At 33.8% G+C, this 19,955-nt stretch overlaps 1 protein-coding gene across 1 annotated transcript; it reads left to right on the forward strand.

Annotated features, from left to right (window-relative positions):
• Nucleotides 1-9,297: 9,297 nt before the first annotated feature.
• On the forward strand, nt 9,298-16,800 carry LOC133790752 (perakine reductase-like). The gene is made up of 7 exons (XM_062228509.1): nt 9,298-9,396; nt 9,558-9,734; nt 14,887-15,090; nt 15,604-15,776; nt 15,898-15,994; nt 16,087-16,240; nt 16,371-16,800. The coding sequence occupies exons 1-7, from the start codon at nt 9,337-9,339 to the stop codon at nt 16,556-16,558; spliced, it is 1,053 nt and encodes a 350-aa protein (XP_062084493.1). The 5' UTR covers nt 9,298-9,336; the 3' UTR covers nt 16,559-16,800.
• The last annotated feature ends 3,155 nt before the right edge of the window (nt 16,801-19,955 follow it).

Below are 19,955 nucleotides of genomic sequence, written 5' to 3' on the forward strand. Positions count from 1 at the left end.
TTGGAGCTTAATGTTATAGGTCCATGGTTCCCGAAATGGCTCAAACAAACACTGACAAAGGTAAATACAAAAATGGGCAAAAATGACTTATTTGATAAGTAAAATATTTTTCTATGTATCAAACATAATTATTGTATAATTATGTGTAATTAATTAATTAAGAATTAATTAATGATTTGATTTAAGAAAAATATAATTAATTTTGAATTAATTTATTTTTGGGAATTTTGGTATTTAAATAATAATAAAAATTGAGAAAAATCACATGCCATCACTGGCATGTGGTACACGTGTAGCACAGTGCACAGTCACTGTGCTACACGCATAAGAGACTCAGAACAGTTTCTTGGTTCCACAATTTTAGTTATTTAAATATTAAATAAATAATGAGATATTGTAATATGATTAAAATATTATTATTATAACAAAAATCTGATAACTGATTAGTGATTTTCAAATTGTTTAAAATAACTAAGATTTTATTTTAATATATTGGATATATTAAATATAAGATATCAGTTTTTCAGAACGTAACTTTTCAAGGATAGAAAATGTAACGCCCTAAACTCCAGGGACCATTACGGTGTGCCTTGTAAACAGTGCTAAACTCGCTAATCGAGTCATTTGGCCAAAGTCGTGTAACTAAGTATGATTAGCGGTTTAGGGATTAAAATTTTTGGTTAAGATATAACGTTACATTAGAACATTTATTATATACATTGGGATCCCAAAAATATAATTTAAAGGTCTATTACAAGAAAATATTTACAACCAGCCGATCTAGGTGGCAAAACAGGGTTTAACCCTAGTTCCCTTTCAAACCTCGGCCGTGGTGGTCGACCAGCTGCATATGTACACATCGTCATCTAAGCTCTCCAACTCAAGGATGGTCCAGCTTCCTTTTGCCTTTACCTGCACCACATAGCACCCGTGAGCCGAAGTCCAGCAAGAAAACTTAATATGCTCATAAACAGTAATAACATGTCATCAAATCATAAGGCACACGCCTAGCAGATATAGCCCTAATCAAGCAGGCAAACAAATCCACGTAATGATGGGTATCCAGGATAAGGAATCCTGCCCTCTTGATTGGATGACTATCAAGTCAATCACAATCAGATAAATGATTTATCACTGGTGGTTCCAGTAACCATACCGGGCTGATAGCCCTGAATAAAAGAGTGACAGTGGTACAAGTCACTAAGGTGGGTTCCGTTCCGTTTTATAAATAAGTGATCCTTTCACTAGCTTAAACAGGATAGGTGCATGATGATTAGTCACCAACATAACCTTCCTCATGACCACAGAGTCATAATCATGGAACACTGTTCCCTAGCCATGTGACAAGCAGTCACCTAGGCCTTAGGCCCTGGCTATGAGTAACTAGTCTTAGACTAGACAAGCGCTTATAATTTTCATCGACCTTCAGGTCAGTCCAGCATTAATGCCCCTAGAGTCATTCAACACTGATATCGATTAGATCTAATCTTCATTCGGCCCTGCATTCAAGACACTTATGTCGTTTCTGACTCTTAGGTAAGTAATACGCGACCAGTGCCGTCCCTGACTAGTCAGTGCCATACACAAATAAGCAATGATACCAAACATATATCATATATCAAATATTCGACACATGGCATTCAGCATGCTTACTCAATAATTACTAGCACAATTAGGATCATGCATAAACACAGAGGCTCAAGCTCTGAACAACCTCATATTCAATATACATAGCACGCCCTAATCACATGTTTCTCGTGCATTACATTTAAACATCCAACATGCATCAAGAACAACCATGCATGTCACATATACACAGGGTGCATTTTTCTTACCTTTGGTCCAAGCACAGGTTACCAATAAACGAGTCACAAGCACGATCCTTACTCCAAGCCTCTAGTGATAACCTAGTCACAACCACAAACGGTGATCCAATAGGTTCAAGTTCTAAAACCAATACCAGAATCAAAATATAGCCTCCAAGACATCAAACCCCTCACACAGGGCCGCGGCACCCAACAAGGCCAAAATGCCCCCTCCTGCTTCTTCGAACTAGGGCTGCGGCGCCCAAGAACAGGGTCGTAGCCCCCCACCCAGAACAAGCCATAACCCCGATTTTAACCTTTTAAAACCTCCCAAAAGCATACCCAAACACCTCCAAATCCCAAAATCAAAGTTCCCAAACATCCCCATGATCCAAAACCCATAAAACCCAAGCTTCAATTCAATCAAAAACTCATCAAAACATAAAGTCCAATTCAAGTTTAAAAACTTAAAATTTAAAACTTGAATTACCTCCAATTGAGTTGTTTCCAACTAAATCCTTCGGCTAATAAGCTTCTAATATTTTCTAGGATCACTATGCCTCGATCCTCGCTTGATTTTGAATCCTAGAACTCAAGTTACCTTCGAAAATGCGATCGGGAGACGAAAATGGAACTTTGAGGGAGAGAGAACGTATAGAACGTTCTTTTATTCTTTTTACAAGGTTACTTCAAGCTCAAGTAGCCTCAACCAAATCCTAACGCTCGGGGTCCCGAAAACACTCTCGGGGGCAAAATAGTCAAAACCTCCTGAATTTCCCCCTGATCTTACTAACTCCCAATTTATCACCAAATATTTATTCCCATCACCCAATAACCCGGTAATGCTCTAAATACCCCTTGACTCACTCCGAGTCAAGAACAGATCCTGTTGTGACTTTCCCACTAGCTTACCTCCTAAGATCGTCTCGTGCTGGGTAACCCTGGCATAACCAAATAATAATAAAACACCACACACATATCACATATATGCCAAAAATGCCCGAAATGGCTAAAATATGAAAATCACTCAATTACTCAAAAATGAGTTCACATGCATATTTAATACACCTAAACATGCATATTATCATTTAATAACACAATAAATCAATTATGGCCCTCCCGGCCTCCTAATCAAGGTCTTAAACCTCATTAGGAAATTTGGGGCATTACAGAAAAATATCTTGAAATATCTCTCAGAGAAAGAGAACAGTGATACATACAAAAGTCACTGTTCTTCACAAAACCTAGGTCCAAACTTTATCAGATCTCATGTGTTGAGAACATCTGATAAATAGATTTTTCCTATTATTTGTATAGCGAGCTCACACTCGTTCTTTGTGTGCTGAGAACATTTTGGAAGATCTTGGTGTGAGATCTCAAGGATTTTTCCATACAAAAAGATAGCAGCAAGGAAGGACCTGAGGTATTCTTTTCTATTCATGTCTTGAATTCAATATATACATGCATGTGAAGAAGTAGATCTAGAAATCTTATGGGATTAAATTAACAATTTGATTGTTGTTCCGCTGCATATAATCTCTGATTTGATCAATAAAAATCAACATAAACAATCAATATATGCTAAAAAATTATTTCAATTATTTATTTCATAAAACATTGTTCGACACATATGCTTTAAAGGGCATTAATCCCAACATGAGTTCCCAAAACAAAAGTTTTCAGCCTAATCATTTTGACAAACCATAACGAGTGAATTAAAGAACCCAAATGACATAAATAGGAGTTCAAAATAACTTCATGATTAAGATCAATTGTATATGATAATCTTATTGATATGTTTAATTAATACTAAAACAAACGGTATTTAGTTAATTATTAATAACATATTGTGTCTCGTTCATGTATAACCACTTTATACAAAGTACCTCCACTAAGATGCTCTGCTACATCAATAATCCAGATCTAGATTACATGTATTCGTAATACTAGTGAAACGTACTTACAGTATTTAATCTAAAGATTCCATATAACTTTGTTTTACTGCGAACTATTTCAATTCGTTCCCTACAATCTTAATCCTCTCGTACCAATACAAGATTGTAGTCTCAATAACAATTTTGAGAATTTTATGATATTCTTATAATATTATTCAAATAATAATAAACAATCAATATATGCAAGAATTCATTTTAATTATTTATTTCATAAAACATTGTTCAACACATATGCTTTAAATGACACAACTCCCAACAACAAGTACAACTGTTGTTTGTTTTGGAAGGAGGATTCCCAAAAACAGAGTTGTCCTATTTGTGGTGAGAGCAGATGAGTTGATAAAGACACAAAGGGGAAAAAGTCACCTAGAAAATATTTGTGTACTTTCCTTTGACTCATAGGCTGAAGCGTCTTTATGGTTCAAGGAATATAGCAAAGGATATGACTTGGCATAGTATGGGATGATCGAAAGAAGATGATGTGATGCACCATCCTGTTGATGGGGGTGCTTGGAAAAAATTTGATACCAAATATCCAAATTTTTCCAAAGAACCCAGAAACGTTCGATTGGGTTTGGATGCTTATGGTTTTAATCCATTTGGTAACAAAGGAAGTACCACTCAAAACAGTGGAGTTTCGGTGCCAGGAACTGATGGTTTCACTTTCTATGGCCAACTAGATGAGATTGTTGAGTTATGTTATTCCCATGGTTACTTGATAGTAATGTTTCAATGTAAATGGTTCAACACAAATGTAAGCAAAGGTTGAAAAGTGACTGAGAATAACATCACCCGTATCATGGTTAATTCTGAATAGTACAAGAATGAGTCGTTTATTCTCGCCACTCAAGCAAAACAAGTTTTCTACTTAGAAAATCCTTCAAGAAACAAAAATTAAAGGGTAGTAGAAGAAGTTAATCATCGAAAGATCTAGGATCATCCAAGTATTGATGATGATAACAAGGTTGATGTGGTGCATGATAGTACTTCATCAAATTTTGTACTTACTGTCGAATTAGGAGAGTTTGAGGTTATGACTTTCAATCGACCTAGTCACACTAGCATAATTGGTGAAACGACTCGTTCTGTTCCGGATGTGGATGATGATTTCATTAATGATGATGAAGACGATGAATTTAGTGAAGATAATGTAGAGGTACAGATGATGATGCAAGAATCAATGTTGATGATGAATAATACGTTCTCCTGAATATTCTTATTGTAGCATTATTTCAGTAATTTCCAATCAATATTTGACTTTAATGTGGATGTTTTCATTTCAATACTTTCCAATCAATATTTAACTTTTGAGCAAAACAGAAGGTAAATGCTACCAACAGAGAAAAACAAAAGTATCTGAAAAGTCTCCATGGATCGACCTCTTACGCTTCTGCTCGATTTCATAAGGTAAGTAATAATATGTATGTAGTTTAAGTATTTTCAGTTATCTTATTAATAATTTCAGTATTTAACTGATATTTTGTCATATTATGTTTTCCAAAGATGAATCTTGAAACTAAGGAACTGCCCAGCTTGATTACTTTCATGATATGCATAATCATCCAACACGTGGATGGGTGAACACGAATGCTAAGGATGCATATGTAAGTAACTTTCTAAATTTTGTAAATATGTTTATTAAGTGTTATATTATATACTAATTGTACTATTTCTAAATTGCAGGAGGCCTTGCAGTAAGAAATTCAGACGCAAACGCAATCCCAATCCTCATCTTCATCAGGAAGTGTCTCTATTGATGAGATGCAAGTCATCACGAAGGTACTTGGTCAGCGTTGTTGATAGAGTAGTTTTAATGGTGTTTTAGAGAGTGGTTTTAGGGAATTTTTGAGCTTATTTAGTTATGTTTGTGCAGTATGATGCTTTTGTTGCCTTTGCTTGTTAATATTTCAGGATTTATGGAAGCATTGATGAAAATACCGTGTTTGGCCCTGAAAAGAAGTAAATTGGTGAAAATAAGACATTAGAGTCGCGACACTGAGTTTTTGAGCTGCGGTGCTATGATGAAACAAAGAGTTGAAGGTTCTAGGAAAACGAGGGTCGCATCGGTATTACTTGAGGAATTAGAGCCGCAACGCAGGCATAGTAGGGCCGCACCGCTGGTTAAGTCAGAAACGACACGATTTAGAATCATGGACATGGGCAGTGACGCACACTTATGGGGTCGCGGCACCTGAGGCAGTCAATGTGCATATTAGGGAATTTTAAGCAGGGGCAAAAGTGGAATTTCACGTTCAAAGCACAAACTATTATTTAAGAAACATTATGATGATTTTTGATGGGAGAACCCTAAGAAGAGACTTAAGGAAACACTCTCTGGAGGCAAAAGCTTGGAGATCAACTAGTTATATCATTCTTTTTCTTCTTCTTCTTTTACTTTCTCCTGTAGTGATGCTTATATTTAGTTTAATGGATTTTATTATGTCTAGCATGAACTAATTTTCTTATTTAGGGTGTTAATGGATTCTTCTTGAAACCTTATGATAATCTAATGAAGTTTTTATGAATTCTCTATCAATATTGTGAATTATTTGTCTTCTGTTTAATGCTTGTGAATGCTTGATCACCATTTACATGATTTTAACCTGAGATCTGAGAAGTGAAGGATAAATATGCTATAGTCAAATAATCATAGATTTATATTGGCCGAGAGTACCTGTATAATTTGTGTAGCTTAGGGATTACGTGTTTAATGCCTACAATATGTTAGTTTACTACAGAGATGTAGGAGATTGCTTATTGTAGATAATTATAAGTCCTAGTAAGAATATAATTACAATTGTAATTCGCTATCACAATAGAGATAGGAATTCATTAATTCACATTAGAGAGGCATAGGTGGATAGTTGATGAAGTTAATAACTCTAATTCTTATTCCATTGAATTAATATTTAGTATTGAATTCTCTATTGTTATATTTTATTGCTTTATTCCTTTAGTTTTATAAATTCTGAATCCATTATTTGTCGAATCAATTAGAATTAAAGATTAATTTTTGGTAAGTAATAACAGTCTTCGTGGGAACGATATTTGATTTATCACTTTATTACTTGTTACAATTGCGTACACTTGCGTAGTTCAAAATTCTCACAATAGTTATGGCCACAACCAATGTGTTGGACGCAAGTTGAAGGGCACTAGTTCTATTGCCACTATGGCCACCAGTGCCTCTTCCAAGTCAGAGACATCACCTTTTACACCGGTCATAGTCGGCCCTGCAATGGTACCAGCTGAGGCTTTCCAGTCAATGGTTCAACACTTCAGTTAAGCCATCATGACCTAGAACAACAACTTTATCATATGCAACAATTTATGCAAGCTTCCAACCCAAACACTCCTGTCCTGCAATTTCAAACTCTTAGCTTGGACATTAATATGATCCAGTCCATGATAGCGAACTTTTCAATCTCGAGCCAAATTCCATAACAGCAGCCACCACAACAATCACCACAGCAGCCACCACAACAGTCTGACGATAATGAAGACTTTAGGATTGATTTAGATGACATTTAGTTTGGTTATGCTTTTGAACTTATTAATATTTTGTGTTATTTTTTACAGTTTTAGTACTACTTACTTTTGTACTAAGTTGAATTGAGTTATTTTTATTTCAATTTCATATTAATATAATTTTTGTTATATAATCATAATTTTTTATTAATATTAAATTAAATTTTTGTTAAAACAAATTATTTTTTAAAATGAATTTTAAAAAAAAACTCTTCAGCAATGACAGTCGTCACAGTAGAGTGACTGCAAAATACGAAACCTTCAAATTTCGTGCATTCACTGCGACCACAAGTCGTCGCAGAAGGGTTTTTTCAAATTCAAAATTTCAACCACCCTATAGTGACGACATGTCTTCGCAATAGATAAGTTTTACCAAAAAAATGAGATTTCTACTGCGACCGACATGTCGTTGCTGTAGCACAACTCTATAGCAACAACGTCATTTGTTGTGTTGTAGGCCTCTACACATACGGATCTACAACGACGACATTTTTGTGACAACATGTCGTCTTAAAATACATTCAACAATGATTTTCGTATCTACAGCGACAACAAAAGTCATCGCAATAAACCTATTTTCCTGTAGTGATGATGAATATACTGAGTTTGACATTTGAATTTGTAAGTTCTGGATTTATTGAGTTTGATCGTGTTTTTATCAATTTGCCTTTGATTCTAGATATTAGACTTAACTCAGTTCTAGGTAATAAATTAATTAAATGTAAAATGAAATCTGATTTTTTTTTTTTTAAATAATACGTGCCACAGTGGAAAACTGACGCGTCAGGTATCAATAGCGTCAGTTAAACATTGGTGCTAATGTTCATACCAATTACGACACCTAAAGAGTCGCTAGTTAAAGAGCCAACGCAAATTGCAAAAACTTCAATTATCTATTGACGCCAAATCCCATTTTTTGTAGTAGTGTTATAATAATATTCAATATAGGACTAGGTATTTAATAATTATATTAATATAAATATAAATATTATAAAATATTATTATTATTATTAATAAGTTATATCAATAGAATTTCAAATATTATAAAATATCATTATTATAATAATATTTAATACAAAATCTGAATTTTTATCAGTTTTTATCATTTATTTATATATTTAAAAAATACGTTATTTTTTATTACTTAATTAAACTTATATAGATATATATATATTCATATTAAATAATAACAAGCATTATAAGTACATTATATTAGGAGTTGGGTGTATACAAGAATGTGGTTGTGTAATTATATAATAAAGTAGAATAATACTTTTATTCTATTAAGAGTAACTAAGATGATGTTTGGTTGGGATAATAGAATAGAAATGAATCAATTTTCATTTAATTATTTTATTTGGTTGTATTTTAGAGTATTGGAATATCATTCTAATTAAATGGATTTTCTACTATTTTAGTAGGATGACTATTCCATTTAAAATTGGGAGAAAATACCATTCCAATACAAGATTGAAAAAAAAAATTAATATATTTTTTATTAATTTTTATTAGATTATATTCCTAAATAGTTTCTCATTCTCATTCTTATTCATTCATTTTCATTCACCCCAAAAAATCGTCACCTAAGTTTCTTCTCCAACTTTTAAGATGGGCTTCGAATAATATCTTGATGGAATGTAACTTGTATAGAAGGAGAAGGACTAGAAAATTATCTTGAAAAAGTCAAGCAGGGTTGCTCAGTACTAGTCTTCAAAGCGGCTGCGTATCGTTTTCTTATGTTGATCATTGAGTACGTATCGCTATAAAAAAATATAGTTTGACACCATTGCATAAGTTTGAAGTTTGTGCCTGATATTTGCAAAAGCAATTAAATAAATTAATTAGTGACGTAACTAATGACTAAATATGAATATGATAACAAATACAATGAACGCTTTAACTACTATTCCTGTTTCACCAGCTCCGAAACTAACAAGTATTCCTTATGTAAAGGATTAATAAAAGGTTTCATTTATTTATGTACAGGAGCAACATAACAAAGAGTAGAGTACACAGAAAATACTACGTACCCGAAATAGCCAACAATAATGGCTGAAGAGAAAAGTTTCAATATTCCAAGAGTGAAGCTGGGAAACCAAGGATTGGAGGTAAAACCCATCAAAATCTTTACTCTTTCCTAACTTTTCATTTGTTAAATTTTAAGTTACAAACTGTATTGAAACCACAAATTTGAGCTAAAACCCAGTTAAAGATATATCAATTACTGAATAGATACATATATATATATATATATACCTTTATTTTACAGGTTTCAAAGCTTGGTTTGGGTTGTATGGGGCTTAATGGAGGCTACAGTGCACCAGTCCCTGACGATGTTGGCATATCAATAATCAAATATGCCTTCAACAAAGGAATAACATTCTTTGACTCCGCTGATATATATGGAGAGTCAGAGAAGCATGCTAATGAAGTTTTGATTGGCAAGGTAAATGATGGTTTGTGAATTTGGGATAGAGAAAATAGTGATGATTTGTTATAGTTTAGAATGTTTGATGAGTAGTAGTAGTATTGGCAGAGTAATGATGGGTTATAATATTATCGTTGATGTTGTTGAGTGGACAAGTGAAGAAATTTGGGTTTGGAGGAGTAAGGTTTATGTTTTAGAGAGTATAAGATAGTAGAAAGTAGTAGAGTTTTATTGATGGTTTGTTGTTTCTAGTTACACTATTTGCTACCCATGATGGGGTATTTATAGTGGATAGCCCACTTTACATTTGTGGATAGAATTATTTGTTCTAGATTTTTCTAGTGTATTTGATTTACAAACACAATTTCTAGAGTATTCTACACAATAAATAGTCTAGACTATTCAAGCATATAGCTCCTAGGAAGTTCTAGACTATAGTGTTTTCTAGAAAAGTCTTTGAAGTTCTTCTATTCTACAAATATCTAGAAAAATCTAGAGTAAAGTATTCTAAAAATGTCTAGAACATTCTAGAGTATTCAAGAAATGTGTAGCAACTTCTAATACTCCTTCTTGGTACACATTTCAGTAACTCCAATCATGTCTCGTAGTAGCTCGAATTTTCCTCTTGGTAGTGCCTTTGTGAATATATTTGCTAACTGTTCTTCAGTCCTGCAATGCTTGAGTTCTATTTCTTTGTTTGTTTCAGCTTCTCTGATGAAATGATACTTGATGCTTATATGCTTCATTCTGCTGTGACATACAGGATTTTTGGCCATTGCAATAGCTGATTTGCTATCGCAGTAGATCTTTGTAGCTTCGTCTTGTGATTCTCCCATGTTTTCAAGTATTCTTTTCAGCCATATAGCTTGGCTTGTAGTCATTGCTGCGGCAATATACTCTGCTTTAGCTAATGCTTGTGCAACTGTTGCTTGTTTCTTTGATGCCCAGGAAAATATCCCTGATTCAATTGTGAAAGCATATCCTGATGTACTTTTCATGTCGCCAACTGATCCTGTCCAGTCACCGTCTGTGTAGCCAATGAGTTTTGACTTTTGCATGACTCCATACCATATTCCATAGTTCTTTGTCCCTTTCAAGTATCTAAGGACTCTCTTGGCTGCTCCATAGTGAACTTGACTTGGACCGTGCATGAATCTTGATAGTAGACTAACTGCATACATAATGTCTGGTCTTGTAGCTGTCAGATAGAGTAAGCTGTCAATTAAACTTCGAAACTTCGATTCATCTGCTTTTGGTGAGCCATCCTCTTTCTTGAGAGCTTTGTTGTTGTCTAGTGGAGTTGATATTGTCTAACATCCCTCCATTTTGAACTTCTTCAATAGTGTCTCTGTATACTTCTTTTGTGAAATAAAGATCCTATCTTCTTTTTGAGTTATTTCAATCCCGAGAAAGTAGTGCATTAAGCCCAAATCAGTCATCTCGAAACTCTTCATCATGTCTTCTTTAAATTTCTTGATCATCTCCTTATTGTTGCCTGTATAGATGAGATCATCAACATATAGAGAGACAACAAGTGTGTTACTCGTACCTTGGGTCTTGATGTAGAGTGTTGGCTCACTTTTGCTCCTCCTAAACCCTTGTTCAGTGAAGTAGATATCAATCCTGATGTACCAGGCTCGCAGAGCTTGCTTCAGGCCGTATAAAGCCTTTTTTAATCTGAGAACTTTGTCTTCTTGTCCTTGCACCACGAACCCTTGAGGTTGCTCTACATATATTTCTTCATCAAGGTAGCCGTTGAGGAATGCTGATTTTACATCTAGCTGAAAAATCTGCCATTTCTTTTGTGCAGCTAGAGAAATTAAGGACCTTATTGTGTCCAATCGTGCAACTGGAGCAAATGTCTCATTGTAGTCTACTCCATGTTGTTGTGAGTATCCTTTAGCGACTATCCTTGCTTTATGCTTTTGAATCGAGCCATCTGGGTTGAGCTTTGTCTTGTAAACCCACTTGACTCGTATAGTGTCTTTGTCTTGCGGAAGATCTACAAGCTCCCATGTTTCATTCTTCTCAATCATCTTTATTTCTTCATTCATGGATTTTCTCCATACTTCTTGTTGTTGAGCTGCTTCGAAGCTTTCTGGCTCCATAAGCGCTAAGTTGCATGTCTCGTAGATCTCTACTAAAGATCTCATTCGCAGTGGTGGTGAGTCTGGCGGGGATTCTATGACTTGTGTCGTCTCCTCCGTGGTTGGTTGAGTTGGAACATCATTTTGTTCTTGTTTCGACAGTAGAGGAATGTTGACAGTGTTTCTTTCAACTTTTTCTAGTCTCCCAATTGTATGTCGCATCTTCATCGAATTGTACGTCTCGGCTGATTATGAGCTTCTTCGTTCCTTAGCTATAGACTCGATAACCTTTTGATTGAGTACTATAGCCTAAGACAATTCCTTTCTCAGTCTTCTCATCTATCTTGCCTCTTTTCTCTTTTGGAATATGTGAGTAGCATATGCAGCCGAATACTTTGAGATGCTTTGCTGATGGCTTTCGTCCACTCCAAGCTTCAATCGGTGTCTTATCTTGCACAGCTTTGGTTGGACATTTGTTGAGCAAGTAGACTGCAGTGCTTACTGCCTCTGCCCAAAATCTTTTTTGAAGAACCTTCTCCATGAGCATAGCTCTTGCTGTCTCCATAACAATTCTGTTTTTTCTCTCAGACACACCATTTTGTTCTAGTGCGTATCCAACTGTGAGTTGATGCTACATGCCTTCTTCTTCACAGAACTTGTTGAACTCGTTAGAAGTGTATTCTTTGTCTCTGTCACTTCTTATTGTCTTGATGTTTCGACCACTTTGCTTTTCGACACAAGTTTTGAATTTCTTGAAAATATTGAAAACTTGCGATTTTTCTCGCAAAAAATAAACCCATGTCATTATAGTAAAGTCGTCGATAAAGAGAATGAAGTACCTGTTTTGATCATTTGATGGAGTACGCATAGGCCGACAAATGTCTGTGTGGATTAACTCCAGTGGCTCTTCGGCTTTCCAAGCTTTACTAGATGGAAAAGGTTGTCGATGTTGCTTTCCGAGCATGCACCCTTCGCAGACAGTGTTGAGCTCCTTGATTGTTGGGAGGTATCGCATCATATTCTTCTGCTGGAGGATCTTTAGCCTGTGGAAATTGAAATGTCCGAACCTTCTATGCCATAGCCACGATTCATCTGCTTGTGCTTGCATTGCGACATTGCTTGCGTATCTCCATTGTAAAGGAAATCATCTATTTTCTTTTAATTTTATCTTTGCAATTTGAAAGGATTTATCTTGCTTGTCATAGATTATGCAAGAATCTCCTTCAAAATGCAAAGAGTACCCATTTTCAATCATTTGTCCTACACTGAGTAGGTTCTGATCAATGTTGGGTACCAAGAGTACATCATTGATGTATCTCTTGCCTTTTCTGGTGTCAATGGCAATGGTGCCTTTTCCAAGTGCTTCCATGAAGTCACCATTACCAATCTTGACTCTAGTCTTGGATTTATCAAGACTACAAAAGATGCTTTCATTTTTTGTCATGCGATTACTGCAACCACTATCAAGATACCAAGTATCTTTTTCTTCTGATGCAGCTTGGCAGACATAGAAAAGATTATTTTCATCATTTTTCTCTTCTAAAAAATTAGCTTGATGGGATTTTTTAAAACGACAAGTTTTTTCAGTGTGGCCAAATTTTTTACAATTTTGGCACTGAGGTTTTCCTTTAAGCCAACAGTCTTTCTCCAAGTGACTTTTTCTTTTACAAATGTCACATGGAGAATACTTATCATTATTTTCTTTTTGATTTTCTTGATAACTCTTGCTTTTAAAATTTTCTAGTGATTTTCTCCCATCAGCTTTAGATTTTTGAGACCGCAAATTAATTTTAGATTGAAAGGCATTTTCAGTCGAATTTTCACTATGCCTTTCTTGTCTACTTTCATATGCTTCGAAAGAGCCCATTGATTCAGTTGGTGATAGAGTTTCTAAATCTTTTGTTTCTTCTATCACATATATTATTGCATCATATTTTTCTGTACAAGAAATTAGTATTTTTTCTACTATTTTCTTGTCATAAATCATTTCCCCTTAGGCTCCCATTTTATTTACTATTTCTCTAATTCTAGAATAGTAATCTCTTGCGGTCTCATTATCCTTCATTTTAAGATTTTCAAAATCTCTTCTGAGCTTCTGTAGTTTAACAGTCATGCTTCTTTCGCAGTTGATGCACCCATAATCCGTGGAAATATATCATCTGCCATAGCTTGCTGCAAGCAAAATAACGCTTGAGAATCTTTTTGTTGATTCTCCTCCATGGCCTTCTTTTGATTTTCCGAGAGAGAAAAAGTGTCTTCCAGAATAGTAAATCCTACCTCAACAATTTTTCATAGATTTTGTGATCGAAAATAGGTCCTCATTTTGATGGACCAAAAATCATAGTATTCTCCATGAAAAATTGGAAGAGTTAGAGAAGAGCGATTGGAATCGATTGTCATGATGTGCAGAAAGTATTACGCCCAGTGTTTGAATCGACCTGGCTCTGGTACCACTGATGGTTTGTGAATTTGGGATAGAGAAAATAGTGACTATGTTATAGTTTAGAATGTTTGATGAGTAGTAGTAGTATTGGCAGAGTAATGATGGGTTATGATATTATCGTTGATGTTGTTGAGTGGACAAGTGAAGAAATTTAGGTTTGGAGGAGTAAGGTTTATGTTTTAGAGAGTATAAGATAGTAGAGTTTCATTGATGGTTTGTTGTTTCTAGTTACACGATTTGCTACCCATGATAGGGTAAATATAGTGGCTAGCCCACTTTACATTTGTGGATAGAATTATTTGTTCTAGATTTTTCTAATGTATTTGATTTACAAATACAATTTCTAGAGTATTCTACACAATAAAGAGTCTAGACTATTCAAGCATATAGCTCCTAGGAAGTTCTAGACTATAGTGTTTTCTAGAAAAGTCTTTGAAGTTCTTCTATTCTACAAATATCTAGAAAAATCTAGAGTAAAGTATTCTACAAATGTCTAGAACATTCTAGAGTATTCAAGAAATGTGTAGCAACTTCTAATAGTAAATAATTAATTATTGTGTACATATACAAACACGATATTCTCCTCTTTATTCTTGGTACTGACACAAAAGTACTTGTATGTATAAATAATGTTTTGCAGGCTTTGAAGGAGTTGCCTCGTGACAAGGTTCAATTATCAACAAAATTTGGCATTGTGGAAATAAGTGCTGACAAAATTGAGGTGAATGGTAGTCCTCATTATGTCCGGTCCTGCTGTGAGGCTAGTCTTAAGCGTCTCAAAGTGGACTACATTGATCTCTACTTTGTGCACCGAGTGGACACAACAATCCCCATTGAGGACACTGTGAGTTTTTCTTTTTCATTATGTATATTTTGATTCAGAAAGTAGCATTATATATAAGATATATATATATATTTTATAGGAGCTTCAATTTAAGTCCTACCAATAAAATTCTCAGTGTTCTCGACCTGTGAATATTTTTCGGTGTGATTTTTTTTATGACCGTGTATATTGTAGTCATTTAGAGCATCCTGCAAATTTTCAAAAAATTTCAAATAATTTATAGTACCGAAAACTTAGTTCAAACATATTGCACATGTGACTAATTATTTTTACACGGGTGGAAAGCAACATATTTGAACTTAGTTTTCGGTACTGTAAACTATTCAGAATTTTCTGAAAATTGGTAGGATGGTCTAAATAGCTACAATATACACGGTCATAAAAAAAATCGCGCCAAAAACTGTTCACAGGTCAAAAAATACTGAAAGCCTTAATAGTAGGACTTAAAGTGAAGCCCCTATAGGAGAATTATCTTCTTTTTATATATATATATATATATATGATAATTTGTAGATGGTAGAGCTGAAGAAGTTGGTGGAAGAGGGTAAGGTGAAGTATATTGGGTTATCTGAGGCAAGCACAGACACAATAAGAAGAGCACATGCAGTTCATCCCATCACTGCTATACAAATGGAATGGTCTCTTTGGACTCGTGATATTGAAGAAGAAATCATCCCACTTTCCCGGTATAATAAAGTGTTTTATATTTTTGGAATCAATATTTAATGAGGTTATAACTATCAATTAACTCAAAGTATACTGATTTTTTTATTAATTAGTTATAGTTTAAATGTTAAATGATGACAGAGAGCTTGGTATTGGGATAGTTCCATATAGTCCTCTTGGTCGTGGATTTTTTGGTGGCAAGGCAGTTGTGGAGACTCTACCTCCCAATTCTTTTCTGGTATTTTATAAATCACCATTTATTAAACCACAATAATGCATTTATTTTTTATATAGATATTTATTTAATTGTTTGTTTTGAATATTATTAAGGAATCGCATCCTCGGTTTCAAGGAGAAAACATAGAGAGAAACAAAGTCTTGTATAATCAAATGGAGAAGTTGGCTCAAAAGCATGGATGCACCATTCCACAACTAGCACTTGCATGGGTTCTCCATCAAGGTGATGACGTGGCACCTATCCCTGGTGAGACAAACTCATTATGCCACTATATTTATATCTTTTTTTTTATATATAAATGACAATTATATAGTTGCAAAAATAATAAGCTAATTAATTCTGTTTATTGGAGGTTAATGTTTGATTAATATTGTAGGTACAACTAAGACAAAAAATCTTGATAATAACATTGGATCGTTAAGAGTGAAGCTGAGCATAGAAGACTTGAAGGAAATTTCTGATTTGGTACCCATCAATGACGTGGCAGGTGATAGAGACTATGCGGCTTTTATTGGTAGCTCATGGAAGTTTTCAAATACACCACTTAAAATTGGGGATTATTGAAAAATGCCATTATAATGATTCTTACATTTCAGCAGAGTTTTCAGTCCCAGCACTGCAGTGAATTGGAGATTAATATATGTTTCAAGCTTCTTCTATTTTCTTCTCTTTGTTTGTTACATTTAATTTTCTTTTTTTTTTAATTGTATCCCCTAAATTTCCATAATTTTCTCATGTAATTTTTTTCCCATTACGTAACAATATTTTACATGATAAAGATATCAAATAAACTAATTAACTTTTTTTAGCACTTTAATTTGCACTTAGTACTCACAATGGATGAGGTAAACTAACTAATTTTCCATAAATATAGAAAAGAATGGTAAAATTGGGCTTCCAATGGGTGAACTATTTTACATATTTTTTTACCTTCACAAATAATATTATTCTATTCATTGAGTTAAAATTATTTTATTATTTTTTCTTTCTTTCTCTTTCTATGTTAATTTTATTTTATTCATTTCTCTTTCCCGTTTTAGTATTTTAGTGAATAAAAAATAATATTTAAATGATGTGGAGAAAATATAAAGAAGAAATAGAGGATGTATGGTATAATGTAAATATGTTAAGTAAAATAGAAAAAAAAAAAAAAAGTTTTGGTGATGTATTTGAAAAAATAGAGTAGAGCATCTATTGAGAGTACTCTAATAACTTGAAATTCCGTTTTTTATGATTACCAACTTAATTATTCAAATTAAATAATTAATTGTTGAACTGTTACAGAAATGTTTAAACAGATACAAAGACTGTTTGAACAGAAACCAGATATGTTTAAACAGTTTGTGACCAGAAGATAAAAACAAACATAAAGTAAAGAACACACGAATTTTTACGTGATATCAGCAATCTTTGCAGATTGCTACTAGTCCACGAGGCCACGCCCAGAGAATGAAATTTATTAGAAGAATATCTAAACGATTACAAAACCAAATTGACTTATACAAATAAAGACTCCCTCTTGAATTTGTCGCAACTGTTGTAATCTAAACTCCTAATCAAATTTCTGAAGTGCTAAGATCTTGAACTCCCTTCAAATCATAACACTTGCATTTTTCCTCCCGAAAAGTGACTCACGAACAAGACTTCTCCCGAAGCTTGATGACCAATGTCCAAGTGTGTTCAACCTGCACAATTAACACAAAGAAAACAATACAGAAGTACACTGTAATAAACCACTAAGAACTTGCTGGACTCAAGTTCTTCACATAATAAAAAGTCTCTCTAAAACTTGAAAAATATTTGGAAAATAACACACCAAGAGAGATGATAAAAAACCAACAACCTAAGGATGATTATATACTTTTTAGAATCTCTTTAGGTCGTGGAAAACAAATCAGAAATCAAACAGTCAATAAATGGAAAATCTACCAAAACAGGAAAGTCATAATCTGTTCAAATAGACTCACAATCCGTTCAAACAGATTCGTTGAACCTGGACAGTTTTTCAACTCAGTTTCCTTAAATAAATAAGGAAACAATATCTACATTATCACTGCAAGCTGTACACGATTTCTGGACAAATAAATCAGATCAAAGTATAAAAATAAATACCAAGAATTTCCATTTCAAGAAAAGATATTATTTTATAGGAAATTATATATTTATTTTATTAACATATATAATTATCTGATTATAAAAAGACACATTTCAACAAAACAGGAAACTACCCATTTTTCAAAAATTGCCACTCAATTTTACAAAACAGGAAACTACCCATTTCGAAAATACTCCTTTAATTAATTTTGTCAATATTGTCAAATATGCCAATAAAGGATTTTACAATCTCCCCCTTTGGCAATTTGATAGACAAAATTAATTCAAAAACCTGCAACACAAATGTTAGTGATAAGTAAAGAGAAAGAACTCCCCCTGCAAACATGCATTAACTTATAACAAACATATAAAGAAACTGGACTTAACTCCCCCTCAAAATAAGAAGGTCCAGAGTTAAACAAAACAGCAAACAAGCAGGTTTTGGAAAGTATATACTCTCCCCCTTTGTGTCTTTCAAAGAAGCCAAAGAAACACGAGAGGCTCGAACAACAGCTAGTTCTGTAGCAACAGTTCCTGAATCTGGGGGAACAGATGAGAATTCAGGAGGAATGTCATCTGAGGCAAACATAAGAGATTGAGAAGCAGGGGTCTTCTTAGAGGAAGCTCCACGAGTTTTCACTATTTTTCCATATCTGAAAAGTAGCAAACACTTACAAAATCAATGAAAGAAAAAAATAAGAAGACGAAGATTTAGAGAGATCGTGGGTGAGAAGGATAAGGGTAATGGCAAGCTTTGTAAGGACAACACTTACCCAATTTGGACACTCACGGCAACAAGAGGTTTCCTTTTTTTTTTTTTTAAATGATTTAATTAAAACAATAAAAGGAAACAACCTTTAATACACACGATCTTCATACAACTTACCCTTTTTTTATTTTTTTAAATTTCAGTTTATGAAAATATAATAAAAATCTCAATCCAAAAAAGGTAACCAGAGAAAAAAAAATACCCCACACGATCTTTTTGTTGACTTTTTTCCCTTTTTTTTTAAAAACAATTTTAAACAAAGTACAAGACAATAAAGATACAAATCATGGTATTCCAAATTAGGAAAGATGACAAAAATAAATTCCTTGGAGACAAAGAATATATTAAATCACACAAAATAAATGCATAATTTCACAAAATTACCACAATGATTCGGTCCACCATGAATTTCCTTGTCAAATTTTTTATTTTTTATTTTTTTATTTTCATTTTATATATGCACAAAAATAAAAACTCAACCCAAAAAAAAAATTCTGCTTTGAACAAAGTGAGTTATCCTGATAAGAATAAAATCAAGCAAATGAGAATAAGTGTTAGTGTATATCACGGATAAGAACACTTGTGAAAATAAAAAATTGGAAAGAATATTCGAGAGAAATAGACCACAATTCAGTCACAAGCACATATTCTTAAGTGGATCAATCAACATGTATGAGTCTTACACACATTTTTTTTCTTTTTTATAAACTGTGTACAATTTTTTTAATGCATTGCTTCTAGCATAAGTGTGTGACAGTGTATGCAAGGGAACATTGCCCAATGACAAATAAGTCTTTTTCGAAATTAAAAATAATTGTAACCCATGAAGACGCTGTCACACTACACCAGTGGTAGCCCTTTTCTATGGTAGCGTATCCTCTTTATAACTCCGAATTACAAAGTTCCAACTTACTCAAAAGACGGCTTTCACACACTGATGTAGGTAGCTCTATTCTTGCACAGGAACTTGAAACAATGCTACACAAAAGGAAGCTCAAACATTAAACATTGATTAATTTACTCGAATATGCCTAGGAGGAATTGATTAAATTTCTCTCAAGAATATACAACCAAAGATTCATAAACACAAGACAGATT

This window comes from Humulus lupulus, chromosome 7 (assembly GCF_963169125.1).
Source record: "Humulus lupulus chromosome 7, drHumLupu1.1, whole genome shotgun sequence".
Classification (NCBI taxonomy): domain Eukaryota; kingdom Viridiplantae; phylum Streptophyta; class Magnoliopsida; order Rosales; family Cannabaceae; genus Humulus; species Humulus lupulus.

Coding starts and splice junctions, on each gene's coding strand:
- LOC133790752 (XM_062228509.1), top strand. CDS start 9,337: ATGGCTGAAGAGAAAAGTTTCAATATTCCAAGAGTGAAGCTGGGAAAC. Junction 15,091..15,603: donor CAATCCCCATTGAGGACACT/GTGAGTTTTTCT, acceptor GATAATTTGTAG/ATGGTAGAGCTGAAGAAGTT. Junction 15,995..16,086: donor TACCTCCCAATTCTTTTCTG/GTATTTTATAAA, acceptor AATATTATTAAG/GAATCGCATCCTCGGTTTCA.